The 24,954-nt window shown below is 51.9% G+C and overlaps 1 protein-coding gene across 2 annotated transcripts in view; it reads right to left on the reverse strand.

Annotated features, from left to right (window-relative positions):
• ADAMTS14 (ADAM metallopeptidase with thrombospondin type 1 motif 14) overlaps positions 1-24,954 on the reverse strand; it is a 94,851-nt gene that overhangs the window by 11,914 nt on the left and 57,983 nt on the right. The window contains exons 5-16 of one of the 2 annotated variants that reach the window (XM_081568010.1): positions 20,370-20,453; positions 19,556-19,703; positions 17,457-17,562; positions 15,390-15,533; positions 14,642-14,774; positions 13,011-13,124; positions 11,190-11,338; positions 9,069-9,244; positions 6,469-6,602; positions 5,965-6,088; positions 4,936-5,016; positions 166-329 (exon numbers count right to left, since the gene is read on the reverse strand). In XM_081568010.1, coding sequence (XP_081424136.1) covers positions 166-329; positions 4,936-5,016; positions 5,965-6,088; positions 6,469-6,602; positions 9,069-9,244; positions 11,190-11,338; positions 13,011-13,124; positions 14,642-14,774; positions 15,390-15,533; positions 17,457-17,562; positions 19,556-19,703; positions 20,370-20,453 — 1,557 coding nt within the window. Of the gene's footprint in view, positions 1-165; positions 330-4,935; positions 5,017-5,964; positions 6,089-6,468; positions 6,603-9,068; positions 9,245-11,189; positions 11,339-13,010; positions 13,125-14,641; positions 14,775-15,389; positions 15,534-17,456; positions 17,563-19,546; positions 19,704-20,369; positions 20,454-24,954 lie in introns of both variants that reach the window. The other variant, XM_081568001.1, reaches the window with a different exon arrangement.

Below are 24,954 nucleotides of genomic sequence, written 5' to 3' on the forward strand. Positions count from 1 at the left end.
CCACCAGCCTGGAAGTAAGGAGGGTACCTTGGCCTTGCCCAGTCTCCCAAAGACACCTGAACAGGAACAGGAGTGTTGGCTCCGCAGGAGAGACAGTGAGTTAGGGGACTGGGCTGGGGCAGCAAGGGGTGTGGTCAGGGGCCACCAAGTAGGGCGAGGGCTCACCAGGACAGCGACAGCTTCGGGCAGGGGCCCGCTGGTCTTGAGGCTCTCCTTGGCATCCTCCACCGCGTACTCCCACTCCAGCCCCATTGCGGTGAAGGTCCGACTCGTGGCTTCCTTGCCCTTGGGGTTGAGGATGAAGCTGCCTGTGACCTGGTTCTTCACCGCTGGCCATGGGGAGAGGGTCACACAGATTTCTATTCCCCTCCACAGGAGCACGAGCCACACCTCAGGGCTTCAAGGCCGTCCCCATGGGCCCCTCGGGGCTCTCTGCTTACCTGTCACTCCTTCCCCACCTGAGCGTTTCCCCAGTCAGATGAGTTGTCCCACTGCCCCCACACAGCAGCCCTGCCTCTGGACCCTGGTGCACACCATTCCTCTCACCTGGTCTCCCCTTCTCCCTGCCTGACAGATCTCCACCCACATTTAAGGTTCAGCACAATAACAACCTCTATGCTGCTGCTGCTGCTAAGTCACTTCAGTCATGTCCGACCCTGTGCAACCTCATAGACAGCAGCCCACCAGGCTCCTCTGTCCCTGGGATTCTCCAGGCCAGAATACTGGAGTGGGTTGCCATTTCCTTCTCCAATGCATGCATGCACGCTAAGTCACTTCAGTCATGTCCGATTCTGTGCGACCCTATGGACAGCAGCCCTCCAGGCTCCTCTGACCACAAGATTCTCTAGGCAAGAATACTGGAGTGGGTTGCCATTTCCTTCTCCAAACAACCTCTATAGCAGAGCATAAAGGCTAAGAGTATAGGCTCTGGAGTCAGATTGATCTGGAAAAGTTACTTAGCGTCCTTGTGCTGCCTCAGTTTCACCATCTATAAGTTGCAAATGCCCTTTGAGGATGATCAGTATCCCATGCCCACCTACCCTTCCATGGGGCTCTTGGGACAATTAAAGTTCATATATATAAAGAACGAGGCAGAGTGCATGGCATGCAGTTGGCACATAATAAATGGTAGGCACTACTACTGTCACCAAAGCAGCATCTGAGTTATAGTTGCAACTACAGACATCCTGTCTCTCCCATGGCCTGTCAGGATATCTCCTCTACCTCGGTGTCCCTGGCCCAGAACAGGGCCAAGCACAGAGTGGGTGGATAAAAAAAATATCTGTAAATGTCTACCCCTCACAGTCCCAGCCAGTGAGTAACTCACATCCTATAACTGGAACTGGCTGGCAGGCGGGAGGTGTGTAGGCTGCAGACACCCCAGCAAAGGCCCCGGTTCACAGCCTTATTCACCCTGGAAGCATCAGGTTTCGGAGAAGGACTGCACCCTGAGACCTGAGCCCTCAGCCAGGTGAGGAGCGCAAAAGCTCTGGAGCCCTGGGTTGTCTGCACCTGGTGTAATTACAACGTAAGAGCCAGGGATCCAGGGCACCAACCACAGGCTGGTCACTCTGCTCACTGCCAAAGTGTGATCCTCACATGCATTCTGAGGTTGGTGCTGTTATTAATCCAGAGGGGGAATCAGAGGCTCCGAGATGGGCAAGGGTGTGTCCTGGACACGCAGAGGCTGCTGGTCCAGCTCTCAGGAGGGCCAGCCTCTTTGGTGAGCGGGAGGAGAGATGCCCCTACTCCCCACAACCTCATCTCTCCCAGCTCCAGAATGGCCAGACCTTCTGGGCTAGCGCCGAGCATTGCCTTAGGCAGGGCCCTTGTCTGTCCCCATAGCTCATGGCTACTGCTGTCCTCTTGCCCCCGGCTGTACACCCCACCTTCCAGTGGGTGGTGGGCTGGATTCTCCACCATCCAGGTCCTACCAGCTCTGAGCCCAGGCCCTGCGACTGACCCACTCCATACTTCCAGCAATTCTCTTAACCTCTTGGGGCCTCAGTTTCCTCAACTGCAAAATGGAGTAACAATAGGGTTGTCACAAGGCTCCAACAAATGACGAGTGCCAGCTTCAGGCCCCGCACACAATGGATGTTACCAGCATGGCTTCTCTCCCTTCACTTCCTTTCAGAGTCCATGCCCCTAAATTCCAGGAGTGCCAAATGTGTTTGGACAGGGCCTTGGCCTTCACTGCCAAGGCGGCCACCTGTCCCAGGCTTCTCCAGAGAGCACACACCCTGTCAGCACGCATGTGCACACACGGGCACACACGCACACACTCACGCATATATATTCTGCACATTTTTAACAGGGTTGCTGTGGATCTCACACACATAATAGTCACACAATCTGTGCCAACGACAGGTCTCAGTTCTGCTTCCTTCCCACCCAGGCTCCTGGAGAGCTCTAACACTCAGGGACTCACCTTACAAACACACAGTGAATGTGCTCACTCTGAGCCTGCCCTGGATGCCAGGTGCCTCTACCCCAACCTCCACAGAAGCCCATCTGCTACCTACAAGCCCATCGAGCTAGCTCCCTGGGAAGGCTAGACATCTGCACAGGGTAGGGGTGGATGGAAGGAGCTGGGCAGGCAGCCCAAGGGGCTGCTGACAGTATGGAATCATCCGTAGGGCTGCAGTAAGAGGAGTATTTGTAACCACCTTCTTTCAAGGGTAAATGACCTTCTCTCCCTGCCCCTGTCCCTCCCCAGCCCCTGTGCTGGCACAATTCCCCAGAGCCAGACAGGCAGGTGTGCAGGGAGATGGCCAAGCCAAAGCCCACCCATCTCACAGCCAGAGGTGTGGCTGGCAGGGGCATGTGGCTGGGAGATGAGAGACCAGGGTCCAGACTGGCTCATTCCACAGGTAAATGAGGGTGCACAGATCACCCACAACCCACTTAGGGCCTCAGTTTCCCATTCTTCCTTCTTCAACTCCACTCAGGTGCCCTCCAGAGCAGATGAGGAATTTCTATAGCTGGGCTAATGTAGATGCACAGGAAATGCAAGTTCTCCAGGAGACTTTTAAAATGTTTTCTATTATTTTAATAATAACCTCAAAATACAAACGCTGGCATTTTTGTAATATATGAACTTGCCCAGAGATGTTACATTTTGTGTTTGTGTTCATGATGAGCTGGTAACAAGCAGTGCGACTTGGTGGCTGTAGTAGGTAAGAGGGGGCTCTGGGACATGCCATGGCCCAGGGACATCACAACCATGCACCCTCTGTAAGGAGTCTGAACATAGACAAGTATGTGGAACCCAGCATTGCCCAGCATGTGGGCAGCAGCTTTCTGCCCACCTGCTCGCCAGGAGCCTGCTCTAAACCATACTAATGTGCTTTCAATCGAGATAAAATTCACATTGAATACAACTCTGCATTTTAAAGGGTGCGATTCTGTGACTGTGTAATCATCACCACTATCTAATTCCAGAACATTTTCATCACCCCCGCAAGAAATCTGAGACCCATTTGTAGTCACTCACCATTTCTCCCTCTCTCCAGCCCCTGACAACCATTAACTTACTTCCTGTCTCTATGGATTTGCCTCTTCTGCACATGTTCAATTTTTTTATGCCAATTTAGTTTCAGCAAAAATGGAATGAAGCAAAGAAACACACAAAAATCTCCCCTTCTTACCTTTATGGTCTTAATTTTAATTCTACTGATTGATTTGGGGGGCTGTCATTTTTAATGTCTTGGTTTTATAGCTGTATAACTGCTGTATGTATAAAGGGTAGGCATCTAGCTTAGAGATTATGTGTTTAAGCATCATTATAATAAGAATAATTGATGGGTCCCTCTGCTGCTGCTGCTGCTGCTGCTGCTGCTAAGTTGCCCCAGTCGTGTCAGACTCTGTGCGACCCCATAGACGGCAGCCCACCAGGCTCCTCTCTCCATGGGATTCTCCAGGCAAGAACACTGGAGTGGGTTGCCATTTCCTTCTCCAATGCAGGAAAGTGAAAAGTGAAAGTGAAGTCGCTCAGTCATGTCCAACTCTTCGTGACCCCGTGGACTGCAGCCCACCAGGCTCCTCCATCCATGGGATTCTCCAGGCAAGAGTACTGGAGTGGGTTGCCATTGTAGACTGCAAAAACAGCCACAAATTCCTCCTATTCCTGTTAGTTCACCTCTTTGCACTGTGATGTATCACACCTCCCATTAGGAGATACTCTGTTTCTACCTCTTGAGTCTGGGTTTGGCCAGGAGGCTTGTTTAGACCACTCGGACACCAGAAAGCAGGACGCAAGCAGAGACCTGAAAAGGGCTTGCACATTGGGGTTTGCCTGCTCTTGCCACTCCTGAGGACCATGTGACAGATCCCATGTGCATATAATCCCAGGCTAGCCAGCTGGGGACATGACCCTGTCACCCCCGTAACCCCAGCTGACAGCCAGTACCAACCAGGTCCCTACATCCCCACCAGGTGACAGGACTTGGGTGAGTGAGTCCAGGAGGATGAGTTAGAAGAAGCACCTAGCTGAGCCCAGCCCAAACTGGTGATCCAGAGACCTGATGCTAATAAACACTTGCTGCATGAAGCTGCTAAGTTCGGGGATGATGTATTATACAGCAAACATTAACTAATACATTCTATGAAAATGGGTTACCTTTAAAAGGTACCTATGTGCATAAGAAGTGAACAGTGGTTGCCCCTGGGGAAGAAAAGTGCTCCTGGGGAAGAGGGTGGAAGGAATCTCCCCTGGATCCCCTTTCACACCTCTGAAATCTGAAGCATGGAGCCTCTCTCCAATTCAACACAAATGAAAAATCAATCAATCAACAAAAAAGCATTCTCTCACATTATTCAAATTCAAGAAATGCCCCCTACATTAGAATCTTCTCTTCCTTTCTCCCAGCTCCCCCACACCTCAGGGCAGGTCCCAGGGCCTGGCTGCCCATCACCCAGCACCCCCATACTCACCAATGTGGTGGGGGACCTTCTCCAGCTCCTCAATCTGGATGTGCCTGGCACCTGCTGGGATCTGCACCAGCTTGAGAGCCCCTGCCACAGAAGAGGTTCCAGAAAAATCATGAGCATCCTGAGCTAGGAGCACCACGCCCAGCATCTCCCATCACCCCCACTCCTCATAGGTACCCAGGAAGCTCAGTTTCCTTATCTGTAAATAGGAATGGGCCCTTCTTCACAAAGTGCTGAGAGGATCACAGTTTACATAGCTTGAAATGCTCTATAAAAACCATGGATTCAGTGTGTGCATCACTTGCTACTATTTCCCACTGTCTTGACCCTCTCTTCTCTCCTGAGGTTCCCCTCTCCCCTTTCTTCTCACACTTAAAGCCACTGTAGGGATTTAGATGAAACAAGCTGTGAAGATCCAGCATTAGGGGGTCCCCATAATCCTCCCAATCCAACGCCTGAAAACTAACCTTTCTCAGAACCATTAACTTTCCCCCAACAAGGAGAGACAAGGCAAAGCTGAAATGCTCCCAAAGGGGAAATGAATCTAGTTCAAACTAAAGTGTAAAGGACTAATATCTGGCCCTTTTCGATAGAGGTACGGAGAGAAGTCAAGGAACTTAAAGGACCAGGGGTTCAAAGCAGGAAGCACTTCAGTTAAAAAACAACAACAACAAATGAAAAAAACCAGGTAAAAGATGAGCATGTAAAGGAAAATTGCTAGTCTGCCTGGGCCTCATCTTTAGACCTATCTCACCCTCATTCCTACCAACAGGCCCAGGCCAAGCTGAGTTCCTATGACCCACAGTGCCGAGCAGGAAATGCTTCTGAGCTCCTGAGCCCAAGTGCAGAAACAGCACACCTGGACGGTGAGGGACCACAGTCAGGGCAGAGGCTCCAGGGCCCCCTCTCTCTGCCTGAACTGTGGCCTGGCTCAAGCAGGGAAGGGCTCAACCAGGGATGGCTCATTCTCTAGGGCCCTGGCTGGACCAGAACCCCACTGCTCCTGGTCATCCGCCACCCCCACCTGCTCACCTGCCTGCTTGGAGGCCTTGCCCAGCGTCCCCTTCACAGTCCTGCAGTGGGAGTTGTCGCCGCCACAGACCCCACACTTGTCATCTGCCTTCATGGACCCCACTTCCTTGTCACAGCCGACGGGCTGAAGTCAGAGATGGGGTCAGCAAAAGGAGGCTTCCACACCCGCACTGCCACGTGTGGGTTGGCAGCCCCTGGCCCCCTCTCCAGTCCCCAGACATGAAAGCACCGTAGAATGAGAGGCATTCCTGGACGGGACTCAGCCACAAAAATGCTATGTGACACAGTCAAGCTCTTAAACCTAGCCACGCCTCTCTCCTTGAATGGGGCTGGGCAGTGACCCCTTTCCAGCATCCCAGAGTTATGCTGAGGACAAGAGGTGTCATGGGTGGGGAAGGTGAGGTGATGCCTGTCTTCCCAGGGGACAGAAGGAGGGGGAGGTCCTGCACCCCTCCAGTCTCCTGGGGCAGGCAGAGGGTGGGTGGTCCAGAGGGGGCCACCTACCACACACTCGCCGCGGGCACAGACGCTGTACAGGTCCCGGTAGCTGCAGCGAGTCCCATCGTGGACCACCTGGTTCATGAAGACCACGTCGCCTGTGTCCTCTGACTGGCAGATCAGCTCACACTTCTGGGCGTCTGCGGGGAATGGGAACACACTGGGCCGCTGGGCTTGCAGAAAGGGGGCTGCCTAGGCCGACACCAGCGCATGGCCTGAACAGGAAGCCCCAGGGGCCAGCTCTGGGCAACGCGGGGAGAACCAGGTGTGGAGCTGGGCATAAAATCCCTGCTATGGCACTTAGGAGCCATGTGACTTTGGGTAACTTATCTGACCTCTCTGAACCTCAGTTCCTGATTTATTACCCCCAACAGTAAAATGCCACATCACGCTGTTAAGAAACAGCAAGTGATAAAACAATAACAACAACAATAAGCCAACACTTAATGAAAGGTTACTATGTGCCAGACTTCGAAAACCTTTATACATTCTTGACGTACAACTTTAAATGCTTTTTGTGAATCAGCTAATTTAAACCTCTCAGTACTCCCCAGGAAGTAGGTTCCAGCATTACAGAGGAGGAAACCAAGGACCAAAGAGGTTAAGGAATTTGCTCACGGCCACACAGCCACCCAGGAAGTGGCAGAGCCAGGATTCTAACCCAGGCTGTCTGGTTTGGGCCAGACTCTGCTCTGATCTCTATATACACATCACCAGTCACATGTATGATGGTGCGTCTCAACATGTTTATGAACATTAACAGGCTTCGTGAAAGTAAGGCAGAACAGTGGTCTGGGTTTGGGCTTACAAAATGGAGCAGCAGTGACGGAAGGAAGGAGGTCCTTTCCGGAGGTCCTTTCTAGTTTTGACAATCAAATGTTCTCTGTCTAAGCTAGTAATGTCCTATAAAAGTAGGTTCTGGAGAACTTATAAACACTTGCTGTGTTTCTTAGAAAAAGGGAGGCTGGGGTTTAGCTAACTTCCTGGAATTTGTGTAAAAGTCCTGGGAAAACCCAAAGTCCAACTGTCCCATTGACCTTGCAGCCCTTCTCCACCCCATGTTACAGCAGTCTGTGTAGGTTCTGGATGGATCGGCAAAGCTTTCAAAGCAAAATTTGACAGGAACCATCTGGCTCCTGGCTCCTCAACCCTAAGGTCTGTTGCCCAGTGACATCATGTCCCAGCACTCAGGACTTGAGTCTAGAGTCACAACATCCAGTATCATTTTGGATCTCACAGACAGGAGCAGCCATACTTCCAGTAGGACCTGGGCCAGGGGCCAAGGAGTAGGGAGCTTTCACCCTCCCAAGAAAAGGCAAGACCCTAACCAGTATACCTCAAGCAAGTGGGTTTCCAGGCAGCCCTGAAAGTCAGCCAACAGTGGCATGGAAGTGGTGAGCTCCCCAGACTAGGGGGAGTCTAAGCAGGGAAGAGACACTCCCTGCAAGCATGTCTTGGAGGGATCTGTGCACTGGCAGGCAACACACAGGCCCTCTGAGGTCCCTTCCAACTTGAAGACTCTCATTCTAAATGAGAGCTGAAGAATGGAGGGTCTTACAATGGATGCTTTGAAACCAGGGCTACAAGGAGGAGGCCCTGGGCTCAGGAGAGCAAAGGCCATTCTGATCAGTACTGCCTGAGGCTGAGGGCTGGGTGGTAGGGGGTGAGCATCGGGTCATGGAAGGACCATGGAGAGGCTGGCCAGGCAAGGGAGAGTCAGAGGACAGCTGAAGGTCCTTCCAGCCTGAAGGCAGTAAGATGGCATGAGTCTCAGCCCTTCACTGGCTTCTCTCTGCCGCTACGAGTTACTGTTGTTCAGTCACTAAGTCACGTCTGATTCTTTGAGATTCCATGGACTGCAGCACACCAGGCTTCCCTGTCCCTCACTCTTTCTCAGTTTGCTCAAATTCATGCCAATTGAGTCAGTGATGCTATCTAACCATCTCATCCTCTGCCACTATGAGAGACATCACTAAAAAGCTCCAAAACAGATAGCACTGGCTTAGCCCAAAAATTCTGACCCTCTGCATGAGTCCCAAGGCCTGTGTCCAGGGCAGTTTGGAGGGGCTCTGTGGGAGGATCCCACAGGCTCCCATTGACCTGACTTTCCAATCATTTTCATTAACGCCTGAAACAGTAGTACAATCGGCAAAAACCTAAAAACATGGTCAGTAATAGGACTGAGCTTCTCTGGATACTGGTAATGCAAAGCGAGGAATGCTTGCACCTGTACAGGGCCTTCCACACATGGCAGGACATGTTTGAAAGCACCTGCCCCGCCACCAGCACTGCTGCCAGCTTCAAAGATACTTCTGGGCCAAGTGACCCCTGCTCAAGACATTGCCCTTGCATCTGCCAGGAAATAGCACAAGAATTCAAATCCAGGATGATTTTCATGCGGATAGTGGGCCCCCAGTGAACACAGTGCAAAGGCCTGCACAAAGGCATGGGGCAAACCTGCCAACTGCAATGCTCCTTTAGGTGCCACCACTGTCCCTCCACCTTTACTGGTGGGCCAGGCATGGAAGGCCCTGTCTGGGAAGATAAGGACCCAGCAGATGCCCAAGGCCATGGGCGGGAGGTGGAGGGAACAGGGCCCCACTCACCATTGTCCGGCTCATAGGGGATCCAGCTGTGCTTGGCGTTCTGGTGGACGTAGTAGGAGTTGCGCTTGGCACACTGCTGGGCCCGGAAGTCCTCGTAGGGCCCTGGACACTCCTCGCTGTTGCAGACCTGGTACTGGAACATGGGCCCTGAGCACACGCGGCCTCCGTAAGCTGGGCTGGGGCAGGCATAAAGAGACCGTGCTGGCTGGAAAGGCTGGACAGGTGGCAGGCTTTCCCATAGCCACGTGGGTGGCTCAGCCCTTTAGAGGATCATAAAAAGGGGCCCCACTAACTTGAAAATTAGGGGGGAACCCCCACTGTGAGGGCTGCTGAGCTCAGAGTCTTTTGGTCCCTTCAGGCATATGCCACCTATTTGTGTGTTTGTGTGTGGGTGATAGGGCAGAAGAGAGAATGAAAGAAAGAAACGGGGCAAGAGATGGGGTGGAGAGGAGGAAGACAAGAGGGAAAGACTAACTGCTCCAACTGGGCTGGAAGAGAAATCAGTCTTACTCATCTTCGCATATTCTTTCACCTGTTACACAGGCCTGACATACACTAGGCCCCCAACACACGACTCAACTGCTCTCATTTGCATCCATTTCCATTTACTATCACCACAAACTAAGGAGTGGTAAAAGAGACGGGTTTAGAGTCAGAAGATCTAGCTGAATCTACACCCAAGTCCTGCTATGCCTTAATTTCCCCTTTCAAGGAGGGACCGTAACACCTCTTATTTTATCCACCTCCTGGTGTGTCTGTGAAGAATAAATTTTAAAAAGGTATCCTTAAGCAATCTGTACTCTCGTCCTCATTAAGTTAAAAGGATTCGGTAGGATTATGGGTACAAAGTATTCAAGTGAACGGAGTTACTGGAACTCTGTACAGAGGTGCTGGGAGGGTTATGTGAGTTAATGCACAGGATTGCTGAGCACCCCACCTGGTGCAGAGAAAGCGGTCCATACACTGGAGTAATTAGAACAGAGGCCATCCTTCATTAGCGCTTAAACTGTGCCGGGCATGGTGCTGAGAGTACACACATTTCATTTAAGCCTCATAAAATAAAAACAGTTCTTATTTCAGAGCAGTTCAATAAACAGGAGCTTTGATCAAGGGAATAACTATGTGCTATGACCGGGAGGTGGTTTATCCAGAGTGGGCACCGCTGGCCCTTTCTCTAACCCAGCTTTCATACACCAACAGGCTGAAGTTACAAGGCTGTTCTCTTTGGCTCCTACTTGTAAAGGGTCAGTACAGCCATCTGACATGGGAACAGGCTGCTCCAGGAGGCACTGAGAGTCCCATCCCTGGAGGTATACACACAGCAGAGTAGGAAGGACTAGTCCTGAAGATGCTGGAGAGAAGATGATCACCACTGAGCCTCTGTGATCTTAGGACCCTGCCGTTCTGAGGTCCCCATCACATCACTCATTGCTGTGAGGGCTAGGCTGGCCATGCCCCACAGAGGTTCTGCATCCCTGGTTCCTGGGACCAGCAGACCCACAGGGCCAGATCAGGCCAGCCCCCAGCTCCCATGAAGCTGTTCTAAGCAGGCTACATCAGCTTGGGAGATGGAGGCCATAAAGGGCTGGTGCTCAGAGGTATCAAAACCACTGGAGGGGAACCCCATGGAGAGGATAAAAGGGAGAAATAGATGTTCCCCCAGAATCCTGAAAAATGGGGGAAGGGGAGGTAAGGAGAGGATTTGACATTAGAAAGAGATAAGAAAAATTGAAAGAAGTTTTGCTTCATGTAGTAGGAAACAGACTTGGGGAATCTGTTCTCCTAAAACACGGCTAGTGAACAGTGTTTTTTCAAAGTTTAGCTACAGGATCAGGGTCACTGGAGGGCTTGTTAAACTGACCAAGCCTTGGGCCCACCCAGACTCTCTGCACATGAGATATTGAGAATCACTGGCTCAGACCCGTTCTCAGATGTCAGACCCAATGGGAGATGTCTGACCAAGGTGGAAGTGATTTGGTGCCCGCAACAATTTTGGGTCCTCATCCACTGGAATATGTAGCCACCTGCAGGGGACCTTCTTTCTTGGGCCCTGCCCCCCTGTACCTCCCCCTCCAAGCCCCTCAGGCCCCTACCCTGCCCACCTCAGCCAAGTACACTCACGGGGGATTGTCACAGCTCCGGCTACGGGATCGAACCCCGCCCCCACAGGACCGTGAACACGACCCGAACTTGGTCCAGGAGCTCCAGCCTCCATCCTGGCCATAAGTCTGCTCCGGCGACTTCCAGATGCAGTGACCTTTGAAGCACCACTGGGATGGAGCAGAGGGTGTGAGGTCACCCTGGAGCCACTGCCATAGAAAGTGCCCAACTGGGCACCATGGGTGAGCCCAAAGAAAGGAATGCTAAGAGCACCAGCCTCGGGGTCACACGGAATCCAACCCCTACTGTGAGCTGAATGACCCTCAGCAAAGGATATCGCTTTCAGAGCCCATTCCTCAGCTGGACAATGGGGATAACAGCACTCGCCCACAGGGCTGCCGTGAGCACTCACACACAGCCCTCCAATAACAGCAGGTGGTATAATCATGATGACAGGAACTGCAATTATTTGGCTTACCACCCCCAGAGTCACAAAGAGCTGATAAGGGAGAGAAGACATGATTTTCCCACACAATCTAGAGTTGATCTTGGCTCTGGACCTCGACATCACCATCTGGGACCCCAAGCAGGTATGTTCATGGGAGGGAAGCCAGCTACCTGGGAGGTCCAGCCACACAGTGGAGGGTGTATGCCTCAAGTTCAAGAAGCCTGGGTTTGAATCCCAGATTGGCCATTACTAGCTGTGTGTGGCTTTGGCAGAGCTTCACCTTGCTGAACCTCAGTGCACTTGCCTGTTAAATGGGACTGTTCTCAGAACTGAAGGCAACCACACTCACAAAGTCCTCAGCACAAGGCCAGGCACAAAGGAGGGCTCAACCCAGGTTAACTCTCTTCCTTTTTCCTGTAGGGCCATAGGTAAGAAACACAGCAAAGCTCTCTGGGTCCTTTTCGAGACAGAACTCTGTGTTTCTCAGCCTTGGAGTCACCCAGGGGAACTTTTAAAACTCCAGATGTCTCAGCTTCACCCCCAGACTGAGTCAGACTCTGTAGGGATAGAGATTTTTAAAAGCTCCACCCATCTGTGAAGGGATAGACCATTTACAGATGCGAGTCTGCTGAGGGTGAAGGGCAGGGGACAGGCTGGTGGGGGCAGCACCCTGCTTCTTCCCAGCTCCCTCATTTGCTTTGACAGGACTCCTAACTTCACAAGAAGCCGAGGAGAGGGACGTGCTTGGTCAGGGCTCGGCAGGGGTCAGAGGTTGGCCCAAGGTCACCACACAGAGCTGTGGGGAGAGGCAGGGCCAGTGATAGAACAGAGGTGGGTTTCAGACCTCAGCTCAAGACTCTCAGACCCGGGGGCTCCTGAACCACCCCCCCCCACACACACACACAAGACAGTGAAAACATACACCAGAAAGTAGTGAACGGGCAGCTTTGGCTGTGGTGGGTGAAGAGGGGTGAGAAACAGTATGGTGAGCAGGGGGGAGGTGAGCAGGCAGAATACCCGGAGCCTTGCCTTCACTCCTTCTCTGCTAATCACCCTCTGTCTGACCTCCACAAGCTCCCTAACCGGCCTGGGCCTCACTCTCCTCATCTGTAAAATGGGAGTAAACATGCCTGCTGTTGCACTATGAGACAAGGCCAAACTCTTGCTTGCTGTAGAAGCCAAGGACTGTGGTCCGGGAGAGGAGCGGAAGTGTGTGTCAGTTCATGTGAGGACTCCACACCCATCTGCCTGCACGCAAGGCTCACTCTTGTCCCACACTCCCACCCTGCCCTGGCCACCATGCATTCACAATCACACTGGGCGGGGCAGCAGGTCCACCCAGGGGCCGGCGCACCCAGGAAGGCACTCTGCCTGCAGCCCCAGCCCACAGCTACCTTGCCTGGTGCACACTCAGTCCCATCCAGCGGGGGCCCCTTCTTGGTCTTGCAGAAGTATGGGTTGTCGGGGTGGCTGCACCACAGCTGCTTGCAGGCCTCGAAGGTCCTGAACTGTGCGGCAAGGGGGGTGGGGTCACCGGGCTGGACTGGCCCTCCAGCTCTGGCGAGTTGTCCAGGGGAACCGGGACAGCGACAGGGAGGGGGCAGGGTGTGGGTGGACGCTGGGGCCAAACACTGCCAGGGAGGCAGGGGGGTCCCTCCAACCAGAGCCCTACACATCCACCAACTCAACTCCACCCCAAGTGCCAGTGGCCTCCAGCAACCCCACCGAGAAGGCGCCAGCCACAGCCCACATGCCTCTGCTCTCCCCTCCAAGGCCTCCCTCCACATCTTGCAGAGGCCACTCTGTCACTGAGCAGGGACCAGGGTTTGAGGCTGTGGGGAGGCTGGGTCTGCTGATGCCCCCTGAGCTCTGTGCATGTGGGGGGCTTGGAGGGAGCTGCCAGTCTAGCCCAGACCCTGCAGCACGAAGACAAGGTCAGGACTCCCATCTCCCTCTCATATAAGGTTGGGGTGGTGGTTTAGTCGCTAAGTCATGTCCGATTCTTACAACCCCATGGACTGTAGCCTGCCAGGCTCCTTTGTCTACAGGATTTCCCAGGCAAAAATACTGGAGTGGGTTACCATGTCCTCATATAAGGCTGGTAACTTTATATTTCTAATTGTCTAGGAAAGCCCCAATCTCCTTTTCTCTCCTATCATCCCCTGCCAGCCAGACTCGTGTCCTACACACACAGCCTCTGGGCATTGAAATCCCATTTCCCAGCTGCTTCTCCACCCTCAAAGCGGAGGCCAGGTGTCCCAGTGTGGCCTGAGCCGTGCACGAGATGGCCCCACACAGGGCCTTCAGGTCCTGCAGAGCTGAGGAGGGGGCTACGTTCCTGGATGGGGAAGGTATGACGTACTCAAGGCACCAAGGCCTGCCCCTGCGGGACATCCCCCTTGCCCTGGGATGTCCCCTTCTCTGAGCCTCTGCCTGGGCCCTGCTCAGTGGCTGTTTGATCCTCCCCTGGGTGGCTCAGCTGATTGGCCAGGCTCTCCCTGCCTTGTCCTACAGGGGAGAACAGGGCTCTGCTCCCTTCTATCTATCATCTCAGGCACAGGGCAGAGGGTGGGGGGGAGCATGCAACTGAACCTCTGGAGAGAGATTACGTGGGACACAGGAGAACTTCACCAGGGTGGGAAGTCTGCCCCAAACATCCTGCCAAACACCCAGACAGCAGAGGGTGGCAACTATTTCTCTACCAGCCCAGAGCTAGTACCTGATCTGATACACAGGCCACCTGGCAGATAAACTCCCCCAGTGACCAGCCTGGCCCTCCGGGATCCCATCGGTGGCCCACCCTCTGTGTTCTACTCTGTTCCCATCCTTCCAGGCATTTTCCAGCCCCCACACATGCTGTCTCCCCACCCCTCCATGGGACTGGGTGCGGTGGGGACATAGCAGAAGGTGGCAGGGCCTGGACCCTGGTCATCCTGTATCCCCCTATGGTGGCTCCGTGAATGACCAGCTGGGGACCCAGAAGGCTGACCTGGCATCCCAGCTGGCAGAGGCCATGGGAACTCACCGCCGAGCAGGTGTGGTACCCGGTGCCAAAGTCGAAACGACACTGCTCATCCATTGAGTAGTCAATGCCAGGCAGCTCTGGCGGCTGGGGCCAGGCAGGCGCAAAGGGGTCATCGAGGAGACAGTCATAGGAGCTGCCGGCAGAGGCAGGGAGGTGAGCCAGGTGGGGCAGGAACTCTCCCTTCACAGAGGAGGGGGCGGGAACCAAGCTAGGAAGGCCTGCAGGAACCCGCCTGCTGCTCTGTCCTAGTTGCTGCATTCTCCAGGAAAAATGGACTACCCCACAGTTGCCCCTGCTTCCACTCATGACCATGTCTGGGCTCCAAGGCAAGGGCACCAGGACCAGCCTTAGGCACGCAGCTCTTGGCTTCTTATAGGGCCCATTTCACCCACATTACAGAGTTCATGCCATGGCCCAGAATAAGGGCTGGCTCTCAGACAGTTTGAGAGCTCACTGCACTGAGAGGGGAAGACAAATCAGCCCACCATGCAGGATGTACGCTGGGCCCCGGCCGACTGCTGCAGAGGTTAGTGACAGTATCTCTGCTGGCACCTGCCCCACCCAAATCCACTCTGCGCCCATCCTCGGCCTTGAGCTCCAGAATCCAACACTCGTCCTGGGCCTCCACATCCCCGGAGGCCCAGGAACTGACCCGCAAAGCCAGACTAGAGCATGTGTCAGGGGTGGGATGGTGCTGGGAGGGGAGATGATGGGGGAGGTGGAGAGGCAGAGGGCAGAGGTGACCTACGGGAGGTAGCGACTGAGCTCCAGCTTGCTGCAGCGAGACCAGTGGAAGCGGTGGAAGGCGGCCTGCACCAGGGGTGCCATGACACTGCCCAGGCTGGTTTCATCCGCACAGCCGTTCGCCTGACCGTCATGCTCCATGCCGAGCCTGGAGGTGGGGGAGCAGAGAGGGCAGTCCTGAGTCACACCCAGGGAGCCCACCCCTGGGAAGACGAGGAGGTGGGTTGGAGACTCTGCCCTGACCAGGCTTCAGACTGTGCCTCTTGGCCTCAGTTTCCCCGTTGTGCGGTGCGGGGGCCACCCCACTGGATGTGAGCTGAGGCCCCACATTGCCCCTCAATCAGGCTGAGCTCATTCTGCCCTCCAGCCCCCTCCTCAAACCCTCCCTAACGTCCTCACGGTGTCTGAAACCAGCTCAAGCCCCACTCTGGCCCCAGGACACCCTTCCTGGCCACGCTGCCCAGGGGCTATCTGCCCACAGCAGGGGCCGCCTGCAACACGGTTAACAACTCACACACTCTGCACTGTCTTCCCTCCAAACCTGAGGCCTCGTCCGCAAGGACCAGCTTCATTCTGTTCAGTATGACCTGGCTTACGGCGCCCTCCCTGTGTACCAGCCTAGTTAGCTTCTCCACCTGGCCTACCAGAGCTATGTGTGTGGTACCCACCTGCCATAAAGATAGTTTAAACGTAAAAGTTTGCTCTTTATAGTTAGTGTACATGCTCAGTCGCTTCAGTCATGTCTGATTCTTTATGACCCCATGAACTGAAGCCCGCCAGGCTCCTCTGCCCATAGGATGCTCCAAGCAAGAATACTGGAGTGGGTTGCTGTGACTTCATCCAGGGGATCTTCCCAACCCAGGGATCAAACCCGCATCACTTACGTCTCTTGCATTGGTAGGCGTGTTCTTTACCACTAGCATCATCTGGGAAGCCCTTCATAGTTAGTATGTAACACCAAAGCCCAAAGGTTCTAAATTCTTACACATTCCCAGACATCTGCATCTAGCCTTGACCACTAGACAGACACGTGGGCCTCTAAGCTTGACCTTGTCTCTCTGCAGGCAGCGGCTCTGTGAGTGAAGAGTGCCCCCCACATACAGGAAGACAAACTCCTAGCTCTAGAATATGTGGAAGTATTGGCCACCAGGGCAGGAAGGGCCCTCGGAGATTTCCCTGGTGTCAGCCTCTGTGTTGCAGCTGAGGAAACGAGGGCCCCAGAGAGGAGGTGCCACCCACTCAGTGAAGGGCAGGGCTGGGGTGAAACCGCAGGGGCAGGCAGATGCAGAGAGGGGCACAGCTGACCGTGGGCAGCAGGCTCACCCTCGCAGCTGGCCCACTCCTTCCCATGTCCTTCCAGCTGCAAAAAAATGGCCCTCACTCTATGCCTTGGCTGGGGACAGGCAAGCTGGGGGCGTCCCTCAGCTCTGCCTTGTGGACAGACAAGGCCAGGAGGCGTGACTGTGACAGGTGTGCATCACCTCTGGACACTGGATGGTGGATTATTTGTTTTCTCCCAGCACATAGCGTCTTGCATGCTTTTGTGTCCCATTCTCCACGGAAGCCCTATTTCTAGAACAGGGCCTGGCACACAACAGGTGTTCAAGAAATAGTGGTTGCCTGAATGAATGAATACACTCTAAACCAAATCCAGGTCTGAGGATCACGTAAGCCAGCCACCAGCCTGGCCCGAGTCCTGGATCTACATGCACCTGTTTAAGATGGACTCCAGCCAGCGCTCCACATGCAAGCAGCGGGAAAGGCCTCGAGGGGTGACTGGACAGAGGGACAGAGGCCACCCAGAGAGCACAGTGCTGCCTCTGAGGAGACACTGTCACTGACCTGCCAAAGGCAGGGCCACGTCTGGTCTCCCACAGCCCTGGGATTTGGGGGCTGGGCCCAAGGCAGACCCAGAATTGCTCTCTGGGCCCTGGTGCTCCCTCCCCCTCAGGGCAGCTCCTCTGGCATCTCCCAGGACCCTGAGACAGTAATCAGAACTGGGACAAAACCTCCCATACCCACAGACCTCCTTGGAGCTCAAGGCACAGCCCACCCCCTTGGGGCCACTTACACGTGGCCGGTTTCATGGGCCACCACAAAGGCCGAGGAGAAGCCGTCTTCGTGGTTGAGGGCACAGCTTCTCAGGGGATGGCACATGCCAGTGACAGGCGCGTACCCTGCCGGGGATGAGGAGAGAGGGCAGAGAGAGGTCACACACAGGTGAGGCAGGACGCTACGAGGTCTGTGCTGAGCCAGCCACTGCAGGCATACCTGGATCGGGTCACTGCCAGAGGGTCCCGGGAGGAAGAAGGATTCTTGCAACATCCCGCCCTGTATGTATGCACGTGCAGTATGGCACCTGGGCCAAGCTGCCCCTGCATCCTAAGGCGTGATACCTTCCTTCCTGGCCTGTGGCTCCCTGCGCCTGTCAGCCCCTCCTCTAAACAAGGCAGCGTGCCCACGCCTGCACACACCCAACTTCCAAGCTGCAGCCTTCCAGCCAGCCAGTCGGTCAGTGGACAAGCTGCACACATCTGTGCGGTGTAACAGGTGGCAGTGAGTTAGACACTATGGGGAGAACAGAGGAATCAGGTGCCAGCCTGCACCCCCATCCTACAGCACATCCACACCCGTGAGGGGCAGACAGCTTCACAGGCAGACCAGGGTCAGGAGGTTACTTAGGGGTGGGCCTGGAGGGCCAGAATTCCAGGAGCACAGAGGGATGTGTGGGGATGACTGGGAGTCACCCAGGGAATGGGTCTAACAGAAGGGGTTGAGGGGACCAGGGAATGACTTATGAGGGGCCTAGAGCTGGGGCTGGGGGACAGGTGAGAGACTCTGGGGAGGTGGGGGTGGACACGTGGAGGGGAGGACATGGGCAGAGTGAAGACACGGCTGTGCAGGCCTCAGGAGTCACAGGCAGTGCAGGGGGCTGGCACATGGCAGCCACGGTGAGGCCAGCACTGGCTGAGTAGCTTTGTGTGAGAGGCCTGTGATCTAGGGGGCTGCGTCCCCGCCTCCCTAGGGCCCGTAATCGGCTGGGAGGGCAGCCTGGGCTGGGGAAGACCTCTGAAGAGGGGGCAACAGCAGAGAACGTTCCTTGCCCTGGGCTTTCAGCCAATCAGGACCAGACAGCTATTCTCTGTCTTCAGAACTGCCAAAACCCTTTCCTGAGATGGTCCTGGGGGTATAGAGGTTTCTGGGGTCCTACCTGTCCTGAAGGTCTGGATGTGCTCAACAGCACATGCGAGTACACACATGTGTGGGTGTCTGTGTGCACGTGTCTGGGCAGGAGTACACATTTATCTGTACATGTGTGTGTCAATCTGTGTGTGTACAAGCTCACCTTGGGGATTTCAGGGATTCAGACAAGCAGCCCTTTTGGGTACAGGCTGACCCTTTTCTAGCATCAGACCAGAAAACACTAAAAAGCCCTCAACTTGGTGTCTGGAGATCTAGTCTGAGTTTCAGCTCTGTCTCCTCTCTGCAGTGGGGCCTGGGCAAACCTTATTGCCACTTTGGGCCTTGGTTTCCCCTTACAAAAAGCTAGGGGCCGGGGGAGGTGATCCAAGCTTCCTGAGTTTGCAGAGTGCACTCAGCAAGCCTCTATCACAGACACTCCATGCATCCCTTGGGCCTTTTAGCAGCCCGGACACAGAGGATGGCAAATATACTATTATTTCCTCCACTCCACAGTGGGGAGAGTCCTGGGGATGAGAAAGCTCAGATCACTGGGCTGCAGAGCCACGGATCAGCAGGGAGAGCAGGGTCTTCCTTCCAGAGGTCCACACTGGCCCTGTTGCAGGTTCCCCATGGCCAGCTTCTGAAGATGGAAGGATACAGTGAGGGCAGGAGCACCTTGAAAGTCACTGAGACCTTCGAGCAGCCAGGTCCCAGGACAGTGAGCACAGGGCCAGAGCCTGATGCCTAGCCAACTGCAGTTTCAACCAAAGCAGCAGGGACCAGAGCGGGACCCCTTCACTCTCCCTGGTCCCTAAGAAACTACTGCAAACTTGCCCACCTGTCTGGCCAGGTCCTGCTCCAAAGTCCCAAGGATCTTTTTGTTGAAAAAAATTCCTCCAGTCCTCCTATGGTGGCCCCAGAGACAGCCTCAGCCCCTGCCCTGCAGCTGCACACACCTGGCCATGGTAAATACAGTACCTTGCATACCTGAGGGTCCGAAGTCCTGCCGAGTGAGGAAGACGACGTGATCATGGTGTTCTGCGTGGCCAGGGTCCTGGCGCTGCTGAGAGTGGGCCCAGCGACACACCTGCTCCAGGCTGCGAGAGGGGTTCCCACGCTCGATCAGGCTCAGGGACTGCAGGGCCAGAGAGCGGGGTGGTTGGTCAGATCCCGCAGACCACAACAGGCTCCCATCAGCAGGGGACACCGAGGCCCAAGCGATAGCAGTGCCTTCCCCAGGGTCACTGATCCTGGCTGCCGCAGGCACATAATCCTACCCTGCTTCAGGGAATGTTCCTGTGCCAAGCCCCATGTCAGGACCCCTATCTGCTGAGAACTGATGATCTCTAATCCTTCAACAGTCAGGTGCTGTTCTGAGCCTTTCCTCTCTACATTCATTGTCACTTAATCTTCACAGTAGCCTATAGAGGAAAACTCTGTTTTTACTCCCACACGGGGGAGAACAAGCAACAGAGCCTCGGGCCCAACCCTAGCAGGACTCATCTTGGTCGCTGTCGCCTCTCTAAGCCCCACTTTCCCTATCGATTCAAGGAGTGGGACCTCCAGGTATAGGGATCAAGGATTGTCCATTTAACTGACTGGAGGGAAATTTTAAGTTCCACTTATCAACTCCAGATGCCTCTGCCACTGAGACCTCAATTCTCATGGTCTCTGGGCTCTGATTCTGGTAATAAAGTGTTTCCTAGACACTGCTCCCCCTTCCCGACCCCCTAGCTTGTCTGATGCTCTTGCCTTACACCCCATCTCCCTCCCAACCTTACCTACTGACAAAGAGGTTTACCTGTCGGTAGCCAACCATGATCAAGCGGACAAGGGCGATGTTTATGTGGACCCCCAGGGACTCATCATGGTAAATCTCATCCACCTGCAAGAAGAGACAAGTGTATGGTGTTGGGAAAAGCCAGTGTTCATTAAAGGCCCGCTTAATGCCAGGTACCTGACATGTTATCCTACTTCATCCTGACCATGGCCTTATCCAGCAAGCATTTCTATCCTCAGATGAAGACACTGAAGCCGAGGGAGGCAAGAGAACCTGCCCAAGGACACACAGCTAATGAGCTGCAGAGCTGGGATTCAAATCCTGGCTGGCTGAATTCCAACACTGAGCTCTCTCCATAAAGCCAAAGTGGGAAGTGACCTGTTCTCAAACCCAGCAACTCAGGCTCTCATCTTTTTACAACTCTGAAGAGGCCTTTCAGAAACACCACTCAGCTCAGGTCACTCATCCTCACAGCCCTGTCTACCTTTCCCGTGACCCCTGGCATCATCTGTTTGCTCTGTAGTACCTGGGCACTCCTTCAGAGCAAATCCAGGGGGAAAGTGCTCCAGGGCCTTAGACTAGAAGCTTCAGCATCACTTGGAGCTCATTAAAAATGCAGAGTCTTGGGCCCACCTCCTGAATCAGAGTCAGAGTTGGAACGAGCTCCCCAGTGATTCTCAGGGGAATCACTGATTCTCAGGCATGGTCAAGTGTGAAGAGAGGAGCAGTGCACTGGATTATTCCCTTCTCCCACAGGCTCAGGGACCTGTGGGGCAGTCCCGGCACAATTCATCAAAGAACACAGCCCCCGTCCACTCGCCTGTTCAGGAAGTCCTGGAACCATGTCCATGACAGATGGACACCACCTCTGTTTGTCCATCTCCAAGGACAGGCAGCTCTCCTGCTCCTAAAGTTGTCCATCTCCTGAGTGGTCCCACTAGACCACTCTAGCTTTTTTGTTTTAAATAACTTTTATTCCTGGATATAAAATATTTCACTCTAAAAACCTTGAAAAGCAACTCCCCACAAAGAAAAAGAAAAGAAAGAAGTCACAGGTGATCTAGAGATGGAATAGTAAGATGCAGCTCATCTCCTCCCATAAGTACATCAAAAATACATCTACATGTGGAACAATTCTCACAGAATATCTACCAAATGTTGGCAGAAGACTCTCGGCCTCTGAAAGAGCAAGACAGTCTCATGCAACTGGGCAGGACAAAAAAGAAAAAAAAAAAAACTGAGGAAGGAAGTAGAACTGGACCTGTGCCCCTTGGAGGAAGCTATTAAAAGAGGGAAGGTTCCTGCACCTGGGAAGTCCCCTCACCAGCAGGGAAGTCAGTTGGGACAGAGGGGAAGCTTTGGAGCCTCAGAGGAGAATGCAGTAACTGGTTTGAAGCAGCTAGAACGGAAAGAAACCTGTGCATACGGTCAGTACCATCACTCTGCACTCCCCAGCCTGAGACACATGGCCACCAGTGTGGACAGGGGCTGGGTGCAGAAGCTTGGGCTTTGGAGATCGGACCTGGGGAGGGGCCGGGGTGGGCTATGAGCAAAGGGGCTAGAGTTTGGTGTGATCCCATCTGAGGGTTTATGCAGAGGAGGCCTGGGCTGCCTTAGAGACCAGGTACCACTGTATGGTCAATGCACAGGAGGAGAGGCAAAACTCACCATTATAGCCTTTTTCCCTACATGATCTTTCAGGTGGCAGGACATTACCTACAGGAGCTCCAGGGGTGTGTATGAGCTGCCATCATTGCTCCCCTCCACCCCTAGACTCCAGGCAGTCACATGCCTCTACCATCCTCCCCAACACCTTGCTCCAGGCTTCAGGAGCTGTCTCAAGCCACTACTTTCACCTCCTAGGCTCCAGAAGTGGTCGCAGGCTCCCTCTGCTCCCATGGCGTGCTCCAGGGCCACATGTGAGCCACCACTGCCACAGAGAACCCCATGACCAGGCACAAACTGCTACATCTGCACATCCCCATCAAGGAGATAATGGCCAGCACACACTGAGGAAAGAGGCAACAGGCATCCCTACTAAAAACAACCCTCACACCGAAAATATTAAACCCACACAAGCTACACAGGGATGTTCCCACATATAAATGGCCCTCTAAGACCACAGTACATAATTGTTTCTCTTAAACTCACAGAATAAGAGAAATATAAGCAAAATGAAGAAGCAGAGGAACCATTCCCGGTTAAGACCAAGATAATTCCCCTGAAAGAACAAACAATGAAACAGACCTCTTAAGTCTTAATAGACATTGACTTCAAAAAGGAGATATTGAATGAATTAAGAAAGGCTACTGACAGAAATTCAGAGTACTGTAAATAGGAACTAGAAACTATAGAGAGGAACCAAGAAAAATAAAGTTCATTTGCTGAGATGAAAGTGAACTAAAGGCAATGAATAGCAGAATAAATAATGCAGAGGAACAAATAAATGAGCTAGAAGACAGAATGATGGAAATCATCCAATAAGGACAATGGACAGAAAGCAAAATGAAAAAAAAAAATGAAAGCAATATAAAACAACTATGAGATAAAATAAAGCATGCCAACTGATACATAATTGGGATTCTAGAAGGGGAAGAAAGAGAAAAAGGGATTAAAAATGTACTTGAAGAAATTATGGCTAAAAACTTCCAAACCAAAAGACAGAAACAGATACCCAGGTATAGGAAGCACAGAGAGTCCCAAATAAGGTAAACCCAAACATACCTATACAAAGATATAATAAAAATGGAAAAAGTTAAAGAGGATTCTAAAGGCAAAAAGAGAAAAGCATAGAATTAATTAAAAGGGAATTAATCTGCAATCTATAATACTCTACCCAATAATATTATCATTTAGAATAGAAGAAGAGAGAAAAAATTTCTCAGATAAGCAAAAACTAAAAGAATATAGCAACACTAAATTTATTCCAAAGGAAATATTAATAAGTCTTCTCTAAATAGAAAAGAAGTAAGAATATACAAGAAAGATGGGACTTTCCTGGTGGTCCAGTGGCTAAGACTCCATGCTCCCAAAGCAGGGAACCTGGGTTCAATTGCTGGTCAGGGAACTAGATCCCACATGCTGCAACTAAGTCCCAGTGCAGCCAAATAAATAAGTAAATTAATATATTTTTTAAAAAAAGAATGTACAGGAAAGAGAAAATCACAATTGGAAAGCAAATCACCTAAATAAGACAGTACACAGATTTAAAAAAGAAAAAAATTTCTGTGGAAGCAATGATAACCACAATGAACAGCAAAAGGATGAACCTGAAGATGTAAAAAAGATCATCAAAATCATAAAATGTGGGGGAGGAGAGTTAGAAATGTTGATTTTTTTCATTTCTTAGAATGCATTTAAGCCTATGAGACTATCAGTCTAAGGCAAGTAGATATAGGATGGAGTTAACATACTTGAAAAAAAGGGTAACCACAAATCAAAAACATGCAATAGATTCACAAAAACTAAAAAGAAGAGAACATAAGTATAATACAAAAGAAAATCAACAATCCACAAAAGGAAAAACAAACAAACAAAGGGATAGACAAGAAATATAAAATCAACAGGAAAACAGATTTAAATGGCAGTAAATACATATCTATTATTAATTACCTCAAATGTCAATGGACTAAATGCTCCAATCAAAAAATACAGACTGACAGACTGGATTAGAAAACAAGCGCTACAATATGCTGCCTACAAGAGACCCACTTCAGGGCAAAGGACACACATAGATTGAAAGTGAGGGGATAGAAAAAGGTATTTTTTGCAAACAGAAATTAAAAGAAAGTAGGGGTCACAATACTCATATCAGATAAAATAGACTTTAAAGCACAGACTATAAAGAAGGACAGTATATAATGATAAAAGGATCAATACAAGGAGAGGATCTTCCACTTGTCAACATATATGCACTTAATATACGAGCTCCTAAATGTGTAAAACAAATAGTAATAGACCTAAATGGCCAAATGCATGAAACAAATACTAACAGACATAAATGGAAAAAAAGACAAGAATACAAAAATGGCAGGAGACTTTAACACCCCATTCACATCAATGGACAGATCTTCTAGACAAAAAATCAATAAGACAGCACATATCCTAAATGATACAATAAAACATACTTAGTGGATATTTTCAGGATATTACATCCAAAAAAGCACAGAATACACATTCTTTTCAAGTGCGTATGGAACATTCTCTAGGATTGAAAAAGAGCACAAAACAAGCCTCAACAAATTTAAGGATATAGAAATTATCTCAGGCATCTTTTCTGACAACAATGGCATGAAACTAGAAATCAACCACAGAAAAAAAGTGAGGAAAAAACAATTACACAGAGACGAAACAATATGCTACTAAAAAAACAATGGGTCAACGATGAAGTTAAGGAGGAAATTTAAAAATATCTTGAGACAAAAGACAATGAAAACACAACCATACAAAATCTGTGGGATGCAGCAAAAGCAGTTCTAGATGGAAGTTCATAGTGATATAAGCTTTCCTCAAAAAATGAGATAAATCTCAAATAAACAAGCTAATCTACCACTTACAGGAATTAGAAAAAGAAGAACAAACAAAACCTAAAGTCAGAAGAAGGGAG

The sequence above is a fragment of the Giraffa tippelskirchi genome, chromosome 2 (assembly GCF_054371585.1).
Source record: "Giraffa tippelskirchi isolate mGirTip1 chromosome 2, T2T-mGirTip1v1.2.pri, whole genome shotgun sequence".
NCBI lineage: Eukaryota > Metazoa > Chordata > Mammalia > Artiodactyla > Giraffidae > Giraffa > Giraffa tippelskirchi.